Source organism: Ricinus communis, chromosome 10 (assembly GCF_019578655.1).
Source record: "Ricinus communis isolate WT05 ecotype wild-type chromosome 10, ASM1957865v1, whole genome shotgun sequence".
NCBI classification, from domain to species: domain Eukaryota; kingdom Viridiplantae; phylum Streptophyta; class Magnoliopsida; order Malpighiales; family Euphorbiaceae; genus Ricinus; species Ricinus communis.
In genome coordinates this window covers 22,425,156-22,436,416 of record NC_063265.1, presented here as the reverse complement: position 1 = coordinate 22,436,416, position 11,261 = coordinate 22,425,156, and the positions used below count along the sequence as shown (strand labels likewise).

At 32.1% G+C, this 11,261-nt stretch overlaps 1 protein-coding gene across 2 annotated transcripts; it reads left to right on the top strand.

The window, feature by feature from the left end:
• Positions 1 to 8,264: 8,264 nt before the first annotated feature.
• LOC8273876 (probable methyltransferase TCM_000336) lies at positions 8,265 to 10,761 on the top strand. Of its 2 annotated transcripts, none has more exons than XM_015721147.2 (4): positions 8,265 to 8,446; positions 8,707 to 9,114; positions 9,965 to 10,147; positions 10,305 to 10,761. In XM_015721147.2, exons 1-4 carry the CDS (start codon positions 8,372 to 8,374, stop codon positions 10,638 to 10,640), a joined length of 1,002 nt encoding a protein of 333 aa, XP_015576633.1. In that variant the 5' UTR covers positions 8,265 to 8,371; the 3' UTR covers positions 10,641 to 10,761. The 2 variants fall into 2 exon arrangements, with proteins under 2 accessions (XP_015576633.1, XP_002522163.1); XM_002522117.3 differs by having other exon boundaries at positions 8,280 to 8,446; positions 9,875 to 10,147.
• The last annotated feature ends 500 nt before the right edge of the window (positions 10,762 to 11,261 follow it).

Genomic DNA, 11,261 nt, shown 5'->3' with positions numbered 1-11,261 from the left:
ATATCATCAAACGACATTACACCCATACGAGCAGGAATTTGTTTTAATGTGCTCTACACACAACTGTCCACTCTAGACTCTTTTTTTAACAGCTAGGAATTTAATGTCTATATGTTTCGACTTTGTTGAGCTCCTGTTGTTATTGAAATATATAACTGTTGATCTATTGTCACAAAATAATTTTGATGGTCTGTCCACATTGTCCACTATGCACAGTCCTGTAACAAAATTTTGTAACCAGGGTAATTATCCTAGCTGGTACCAATACTAGGCACTATATATCAATTTGGTACCAAGACTGTAATTTGAATTGATTTGATAACAAACGTACGTAAAAATATATCAATTTAGTACCAACAGTCAAATTCCGACGGCCGATGCTAACGTGGCATGCTGAGTATGAATTTTTCGGGTGTTTTGCCCGCTCAGCGTGTGCCACGTCAATTAATGACGCTGAGTGGCCCTGTCGACGCCAACACGGCCGTGTTAATGCCTGTGTTCCCAACACGGGCTGGTGTTTATGCCCGTGTTACTCTTTGTGGTCGTGCTCCCTAAAAGCTTTTTTTATTTGATGTTTGATGCATACCAACACGGTGGTCGTGTTGGGAACGCGGTCAGTGTTGAAACTAATTTCCCCTAAATCCCATTAATTTAACACAATTTCCCGCAAAAGGGTGAGGTTTGCAAGCTCTGGTGGAATTTCCCCAGTCAAATTATTGAGAAAGAGCTCAATCTTATAAAGCTTTTTCAACTTGGAAATTGATTTTGGGAAATGCCCTGAGATCTTGTTCCTTGAGATATCAAGTGTCTCCAGCTCCCATAGTCAAAAAATGGACTCTGGAATCTCTCCTCTCAAATGGGCATCCGCGAGAAACAGATAAGTCAAGTTCTTCAAATTTTCAATACTTTCAGGAATCTCACCGTCGTCAAACTCATTTTTCCCTATAGCAAGTGCAACCAATCCAGTTAAATTTCCCACCCAGGCCGGAAACCTGCTTGAAAATTAGTTCTTTGTCAAATCAAGAATCTCTAAGTTTCTCAAGGAAGAAAGATCAGGTAAGACTCCAGTCATTTGATCAGGCAAGACCCCCTCTCTTCTTCCCCGCTTCCCAAAATTCCTAATTCTATTTCCCTCTCCCCTCTTCTTCCCTGCTTCCCTCTCTTCTTCCCCATAACTCATGTTACCCTTAGTGTGCGTTTTATAGCATTGTTACCCCACTGTCACAATATTTTCACATTGCAGAGTGTGCGTTTTACAGCATTGTTCGCATCGCACAATGTTGAGACTGCAACCTCAAAGAAGAAGAAGCCTTGGATGCCTGCTGGTCTTGGAGACAACAGCAAGCCTTAACTAGGCATTATGATTGTTTAATACATTAGGAACTTGTTTATATGTAGGAACTTTTATTTTTTACTTTTAGGACAGATGGTGCTTTTATGGTCCATAAGACAGATTTCACATGCTTGTTTATTGTGCTCAGTGTCAACACTGTTTTTTGATCAGGACCATAAAATTATTTAATTATTTTGTCATGTTCTTGTGTTCCACACTTAATACAAGTTGCTATTTTGTAATTACTTAAAGTGCACTACTTAATACTTTTGCTTAGAATTGTCCTTAGTGTCAACAATGATGTCTTCTACTAGTCCTTTTAACAATAGAAGCTGCCGAAACGAGCTAAGTATGGGCATGAGAAAGCTGAACATGGCCGTGTTGGATGCATCAATCATAAAAAAAAAAAAGCTTTTAGGGAGCACGACCATAGAGAGTAACACGGGCATAAACACCAGCTCGTGTTGGGAACACAGGCATCAACACGGCCGTGTTGGGAACACAGGCATCAACACGGCCGTGTTGGCATCGACAGGGCCGCTCAGCGTCATTAATTGACGTGGCACACGCTGAGCGGGCAAAACACTCAGAAAATTCCTACTCGGCATGCCACGTCAGCATCGGCCGTCAAAATTGACTGTTGGTACTAAATTGATATATTTTTACGTACGTTTGTTATCAAATCGATTCAAATTAAAGTCTTGGTACCAAATTGATATATAGTGCCTAGTATTGGTACCAGCTGGGATAATTACCCTTTGTAGCCATATCTCGTGATTAGACGCCTTATAACATGTTATGAACTCTACTGCCATAGTAGAAGAGGCTATAAGAGACCATTTAGCACTCTTTCAGGAGATAGCACCTCCAGCTAGCAGATATTTATAACCCGAAGTGGATTTCATACTGTCTTGGCATCCAGCAAAATCAGAGTGAGTATACCCAATGATCTCAATCTTATCCAACCTCCGATATGTGAGCATGAAGTTTTTATTCTTTGTAACTACCACAAGACCTGTTTCGCTGCTTTCCGATGGTCGATTCTTGGATTGCTTAAGTATCCGCCTAACATCTAAATAACATATGCAATATCAGTTTGCATACAAACCTGAGCATACATTAGACTCCCTACCACTGAAGCATAGGGAATCTTCTACATTTCCTTTTGCTCGAAATCATTCTTAGGGCACTGATTGAGACTAAACTTGTCTCCTTTAGCCATAGAGGTATTACCTTTGCAATCTTGTATGCCATATCTTTTAAGAACCTTTTCAATATAGCTCTTTTATAATAATCTAAGAATACTCTGCAAGCAATCCCAATATATTTTTATGTCTAACACAAAAGAAGCATCACCAAGAACTTCCATCTTAAAATTCTTAGCTAGAAATCTCTTAGTTTCGTGCAATAAACCTATATTGTTGCTAGCAAGCAAGATTTCATCGACATATAAAACTAGAAGAATTTATTTACTCCCATAGAACTTATGGTATATGCAATCGGCAACCAAATTCATCTCAAAATCGAACGAGATAATCACTTGATGAAACTTGAAATACCATTATCGAGATGCTTGCTTGAGCCCGTAGTTAGATTTCTTAAGTTTACAAACCATATTCTTTGGGTCTCTAGACATAAAGTAATTCTAGTTGCACCATATAAGTTATCTCATCAATGTTACCATTGAGAAACACTGTATTCATATCATTTGATGTAACTCAAGACTGAATTGTGCCATTAATGCCATTATAATCTTGAAAGTGTCTTTCAAAGATACCAGAGAGAAAGTCTCTTTATAGTCAATGCCTTCTTTTTGTGTAAAACCCTTTACAACTAGGCGAGCCTTGTATCTCTTCACGTTGACTTTTGAATCCCTCTTCGTCTTAAATATCTATTTGCAAGCAATGGGTTTCGCTTCTTTTGGCAATAGGACAAGGTCCCACACGTCATTTTCTTTCATGGACTTCATCTCTTCATTCATGACATCAATCTATTTTTTAGAGTTAGAAATTTCCATGGCTTGACAGAAGACCATCGGATCATTTTCAATCACTCTTATATCTACCTCAAGTTCTTAGAGAAAGACAATGCAAATCACTTATTACTGCATTTATCCTCTCTCTAGTGGATCTCCTTAATGGTGTAGGTTCTTGAGATGCTTGAGTTTGTTCTTCTAGAATAGTTTCTTGAAATGGAGGTTCTCCAACATTGTCTTGATCTATTGTGTCTTAAACAAAGTCAGGAATAGGATCATGATCAATGCCAATAACACTTGTAGGAAAATTAATATATTCCTTTACAAAGATAAAGTCCTTAACATCTCACCCCAAAATTGACTTAGTTATGGGATCATAAAATTTTGTATCCCCTAAATCTTTCAGAATATCCAATAAACTAGCAACTCATTATTCTTGAGTCTAATTTCTTTTTGTTAGGCTTATAAGGCCTTGCCTCAGCTCAACAACCCCAAATATGAAGGTGCTTTAAACTAGGCTTCTTGCTTGTGTAAAGTTCATAAGGAGTTTTGTCATTTGCTTTAGTTGGCACTCTTTTAAGGATATATGTTGTAGTCTTAAGTGCTTCTCTCCGAAGTGATTTTAGCAAGGTATAATGATTAATCATACTCCTTATCATGTCTTTAAGCATTCTATTTCATTTTACAGCTACACTATTCATAGTGGGCGAACCCGGCATAGTGTATTGTGGGACGATATAATATTCCTCTAGGAATTTAGCAAATGGTCTTGGACGTTGTTCACCTAAACTGTCATATTTGCCATAATATTTACCACTATGATCATATCTAATTCTCTTATTCTTTTATTAAGTTGATTCTCAACTTCAGTCTTATATTGCTTGAACACATCCAATGACTATGACTTTTCATGAATGAGATACATGTAGCCATATTTGGAAAATCATTTATAAATGTTATAAAGTATTGTTGGCCATTCCAAGCAACCGTAAGAAATGGCATACAAATATATGTATGTATAAGGTCTAAGATATCTATAGTCTTGTTGGCTTCAAATCTCCTTTTATTAGTTTGTTTTCCCTTTATGTAGTTAACACAAATATCAAAGTCTATGAAGTCTAAAAGATCTAGGATTTTATCCGACACAAGTCTTTTCATTCTCTGTCTAGAGATATGATCTAACATCTTATACTATAATACAATCGAATTCTCATTGGTTAATTTTCTTTTAGTACCTCGTGTACTTAATTGCAAGAATTCATTAAATGAAGCAATTGTATCAATTGAATAAAGATTATCATATTCTAATAAGGGATCGGACCAACTAATTTTAAATCATGAAAGAATTGAATTTTCCATTCTCGAATGAACAAGAATAGCCCGATTTGTCCAAAGCAGAATATATAAATTAAATTTCATCTGAAAGACGGTATAATAAATGTTTCATTGAGATCCAAATAAAATTCAGTCCTTAAAAATAATCTAAAAGTTCCAATTACTTCAATTTGAACTGTTTTGCCATCACCTGCATAGATGTATCTTTCACCATCTCTTGGCTTTCGACAATTCAGGCAACCCTGCATAGACACACTGATGTGAGTTATTGCACTAGAATCTGTCCACCAAATGTGTCTAAGAATTGTAATTAAATTAACCTTTGAACAAACCAAATTAAGTAGTATACCTTTCTTAGCACGTCATATGTGATAATTTGCACATTGCTTCTTCTTATGCCATCCAGCTCCATAAAAGAAATAACTAGTACCTTTTGGTTTAGCTGGTCTCTTTTGTTGTTTCTTTTGAGATGTTGTGTTTGTAGCTTCCTTATCCTGTTTCCTTTTCTTTCACTTGCCCTTCTCTTTGAAGGTTGAGGCCAAGTGAGCACTCTCTGTCCTATCTTGCTTTAACAGTTCTTCTTTCTGAACACAATGTGAGATGAGCTCATTTAGATACCAAGTCTTTTTTGAAAATTATAGTTCACCTTAAACTGGCTCAATTGTGTTTAAAGTGATATCAAAACTAGATGCACTAGCAAGTCCTCAAAGAGTTCTAGCTTAAGTGCTTTCAACATTGAATCAAGATGAGACATCTCTATGATGTAGTCTCTAATATTGACTTTACCCTCGTACCTCATTGAAATTAAACTTGTCAAGAGCGTACCAATTTCAACTTTTTCATTCTTGACAAATCCCTTTTCAATGTTCGCAAGAAAATCTTTAGCTGTTTTTACTCTTCAGATATTGTGTCCTTAAATACTTCTAGAATGGCCTTCTTCATGATCATCATACACATACGATTCGATCTCTCCCACTTTTCAACATCTCTCTTTTAATCAGAGGTATTGTTATTCGTAAGAGGTGCAAGAGGATCAATCCTTAATGCAAGATCGAGATCCATGACTCCAGAACTATAAATAGATTTTCTTTCCATGATTTGAAGTTAGTGTCACTCAACATAGGAATATAGTTGATGTTGACAATGATATTAGCAGGATTACTCATAGCTGAATCGAGAACAATAAATAATACAACCTTACATAAGTCTTAAAATAATAATAAATTCAAATAAGGCATTACCCCATCTCAAGATATCGTGATTCCATTAATACTTTGGACAAAAATATTAACTTCTCAGTGATATCTTGGTAGTAATAAAATACTGATAATGAAGAACATACCATACAATAAATTTTTCTCTGGGCCGATTTATTATTTACATGTAAAACCAAATAATCATCACGCATTTATTATCACGGGTGCATAAATAATTCTATCAAACATTGACATTCCTTTGGGCCAATCAATATTTACACAAGTTACATGCACACAATCAATTATATTTTTTAAAATAAAATTAATTTCCATAAGAGATGTTATTTTGGTGACATGTTGTTTCAATTAATTCATCTCAAATATATATAATACAAATTACAAATAATTAAATTTAAAATTACATCAAATTTGACAGTTAAAATCAATATAAAAAATCAACAGTGAAAATAGTTGACTGGTCAACCCTAACTCTACTCAATTTTCTACAAATCCAAAGCTCAAAAGTATATTAATAAATATCATATAACCATTAATCATAAATAAATTATGATATATATAATGCATAGAGTAACCTAAATAAATAAATAAACAAAAGAAATTAAAATATGTCACTGAGTTATTACTTGACCACAAATCCATGTATATATATAATTGTTAGGGCTACTTTTTTTGGTATTGGAAAGAAAAATAAACATACTTTTAGCCATTAAAATGGCTACTGCAATGCCCTAAATAGGAAATTAAATCCCTTTTTTTTTAATAACTGTCACTAATTATGACAAATAAAAGCTAAAAAGAAAAAAGAAAACCAAAAACCCTACTGCCGTATGGCTACTGCCATACACTAAAAAGATGGATCACAGTTTTCTTTTCTTGTTCTCTTTTTTTTTTTTTTTTTTTACCAATAGTGACCATGAAATCATCAAATGGTTAATGAAAGAGAAAAAAAAAAAATAGTATGCATGCCCCGCACCGCGCCGACAATGACAAAAACAAATCTTTCCCTTTTCTTCAAATTCGGCACTAAAAAGAATAGAAATCAGTTCTCTTTCTTTTTCTCATTAACCAAATAATGAAAGAAATAAAACGAAAAAAAACTACAAAATTATTGTTGAATTCAATTATACATATGAATATATATCCAAAATTATTCTTAAATCCAAATAAAATTAAAGTTAAAATAGTAGATTTAAAAATATCAAAATAATTATATATTTAAATCTTATTTTATTTTTAATAATCAATATGAAAAGTGGTTTTGATACCACTTGTTGACCATAACCACTGTATATATCGAGATAACAAAATTCTAATGTTATCTTTAGGTATTTCTATTTCAGCCCATCATAAAATTAGAAATTACCTTAAGTCTCTGCATATTAAAGACTCACATTCTATCAGACATATTAGAGCCTAAATTATCTAAATTTTATTAGATCATTCTTAATTGGACTCAGTCTTATATGACAACCTATAATACATAATTATTGATATATAAGCTCAATATTGAATTAAAACGTCAGAAAAATTTTATTCTGCTTGACTCATGAATCCTATTGGAGAAGCCCATATATAGATAAACAGTTAATTTGACACCTGAATTTATGTTTAAGGATCAAATACATCTAATTTTAACCTTTCAGTAAATAGCTTCCTGAACTTATGTCCAAAGGTCAAATAAATTCAATTTTAAACTTTTTCAACAAATAGCTCCCTGAATTTCTATTTCATAGTCAAATACACTCGATTTAAATTTTTTAAAAAGTAAAATAACATTAAATTTTTAAGTTTCAATGAATTGTAGAAATTAAAAATAATATTTATTTTATTAATTTACTGATACAATATTCAGTGATGCACTATACAATAGCATATTTAATAAAATTTAAAATTAGTTTTAATTAATCTAAAAATAATAAGTATTAAATAAGTCAAATTCTAATTTTCTAAAAATTAAAAAAATTAAATTTTAATTTTTAATCAATAGGCTATAATTTATTATTATTTTGAGTCAATTAAATCTGATTTTAAATTTTACTAAATATGCTATTGTAAAGCACATCATTAGACATTATATCAGTAAATTAATAAAATAAATATTAAATTTAAATTAAATGTGTTTGATTATTGAATATAAATTTAAAAAATCATTTGCTAAAAATTTAAATTGAATATATTTAATTTTAAATATAAATTAAAAAAAATTATTTATTAAAAATATTTAAATTTGATGGAGCAAATTAACCTTTTATTATATATATATATATATATATATATGAGATTAAGAGTATCGGCGTGGCATGTGGCCACGACAATACAGTCATTATAATCATAGCATCCGAGTTAAATGCATCTTGAAATCGAACTACCATGATGACAAATATATGCACTAAAAAAGCAAAAAAAAAGGGCAGAAACAAAAAGTAGAGTACATGATTGAAATTTGCCTTTAAAAGAACATCAAAAAGCACCAAAGACTCTTATGGGAAGAGAGAGTAGCACTAACCCAATATGGATGTTGAGAACATCTTTCACATGAAGGGTGGCATTGGAGAGAATAGCTATGCCAAAAATTCCTCTTTTCAGGTTTAGTTATTATTTGCCATTTTTTATTTTTTCTATCTAATATCTAGAGTATAACTAATTTATTGGAGGTAGGTAGAATTTTTAGAAATTATTAAGTGTTTTAATACTGCTGTATATTAATGTTTGAATTCAAAAACTTAATTAAACTATAAAAGTTCTTTTATTATTTTATGCATGCACTTTTGAGTTTTCTATGATGGTTGACATGATCACTCTCTTTCTTACTTGTTTTCTTGTAATTTCTCTATTTTTTCTAACAGAAGGCGGCTTCAGATATGGTGAAGCACATAACCATAAAAGCAGTGCAAGAAGTTTATCTTGCATTAGCACCAGAGAGCCTTGGCATAGCTGATTTAGGTTGCTCTTCTGGACCTAACACCTTATCAATCATCAAAGATATAGTTTTAGCTATTGAAGAAATAAATTGTTGTAAGATCAAGAGTCCAACACCAGAGTTCAGAGTGTATCTTAATGATCTACCAACAAATGATTTCAATTCAGTGTTCAAGTCCCTGCCAGATTTCTACAGTGATCTCAAGAAAGAAAGAAATGGTGGGTCTCCTTCTCTTTTCATAGCTGGCTATCCTGGCTCATTCTATGGAAGGCTTTTCCCCAACAATTGCTTGCACTTTGTTTACTCATCTTACAGTCTACACTGGCTTTCCAAGGTCAGATAGTTTCTTTCTCCCGATCTTTTTATTTCTTGGCTTTTTACTGAAGTTCTAAATATGGAAGAAACAAAAGAAGAATAGTTTAATACTACTTACATGTACTCTTTTCTCTTTTTTTTTTATCTATAAACTTCAATAATCAATCTATATATTCGATAAGAAAAAGATTGAATCTATATTAATTCGAACCAACTTCATGTCAAATCGGATCAATTGAAAATAAACAATAATTGTTGGTCTGTGACTCTTTGCAAATTAATACCTTTTCTCCCAAAAAAGGAAGAAAAAAAAAAAAAGAGAAAAAGAAAGAAAGAGTAAAAAAGGTTGCACGACAAGACGAAGCGTGCAAAGTAGGAAATCTATCCACCGTGGATATAGAGAAAGGGCATGTCCTGAAAGTTTAGGGATTGATACTATGTCTACGAGTTGTACCAGAAAAAACTCTCGCCTAGATCACGGTTCATAATTATTATCTTGCATGAATTGTGGATCCATATTAAATTTGCCCATAATCATGAATTATAAAAGATATTTGAGGCATAGCTAAAAGAAAAGCATTTGTTTTTTAAAGTGAGGTATTCGATTCAAACTTTTTTTTTATATATTATGTGGATTTTTGTGTTTATGAAAAAGATAAAGAGATGATTTTTTATATTATATAGTCAACCATTGGTTGTGAAATAAATTGTAAGATTCAATCTAGAGTTCATAAGAGGAGCATATTTTAATTAAGCATGTTATTGTATTTCCATTGCAGGTTCCTCCAGCTCTTTATGATGAGCAAGGAAAACCAATAAATAAAGGCAACATTTACATTTCTAAATCTAGTCCTCCACTTGTGTCCCAGGCATATTTGATGCAATTCAAAGAGGATTTCTCCCTTTTCCTTCAATCACGGTCTCAAGAACTAATCAGTGGGGGATGTATGGTGTTGATCTTGTTGGGAAGAGTAGGCCCAGATCAAGTTGATAGAGGGAATTCATTCTTTTGGGAGCTTCTTTCAAGATCTGTTGCCATTTTGGTTTCTCAGGTTCTGTTATATACTTAAATTCTGTACATGTATAAGTTTATTTTGATGGTCAATCAAAATTTTATTTATATTTAAAAATCTCAATAATGCATATATACCTCTTCTTTTTTCTCTTTTTAAATTTTAACTACATATTATTATTATTGATTCTATTTAGGGCGAAATTGAGAAGGAAAAGCTAGATTCTTACGATGTTCATTTCTATGCACCATCCAAAGATGAAATAGAAGCTGAAATAAGAAGAGAAGGTTCTTTTGAATTGGTTCACTTGGATATACTTGAGACAGAGAAAGACTATGACAAGACTAGTGGGAACTATGGGGCAGAAGTTGCAATGACAGTTAGGGCTATCCAAGAATCAATGATTTCCCATCATTTTGGAGAAGGAATTTTAGACACTTTATTTGAGACCTATGGAAGGATGGTAGATGAAGAAGTGGTTAAACAAGAAATTGATCCAATTTCTTTTGTCTTAGTTCTTAGAAAATTATGACTGCGGTGCCCCTAAATTTGCAATTTACTTCTTGTATTTGTTGGATATCTGTTATATATGACAACCTATATGGGAATTATTATCATATTATCACAAAACTGTTACTTATTTTATCTGTTCACTTAATTCTTATTTTTAAATGGTAATTCTCCAAATAATTTTAAGGGTGCATTCTTGCATACGATTTGGTTTATTTAAGAAATAAATACTTAAAGTACTCTTTAATTAAATAAAAAAAAAATCTCATTTTATCGACTGCACTAAGCTTCTGAAGTTTCATCCTTCTGCTTATTGTGATTATGTTATTGAAACATTAGCTCAGTTTTCTTCTATTATATTTATTTTACTCCCTATCATTTTGAACTTAGCACTATTAATGATTTTATTATTATTGATCATAGTGTAAGTATTTTTTTTAGAGGCTAAGAATTATATAGCGTCAAAAAATCAAGGAATAAAGTATTATTAAATTTTACATTTTGTGGTTAAACTATAGTCCAATTCAAAATGACAGGACTAAAGTATTATTAAATTTTACATTTTGTGGTTAAACTATAGTCCAATTCAAAATCAAGGACTAAAGTATTATTAAATTTTTCTTTTACTTTTATAAATAATGAC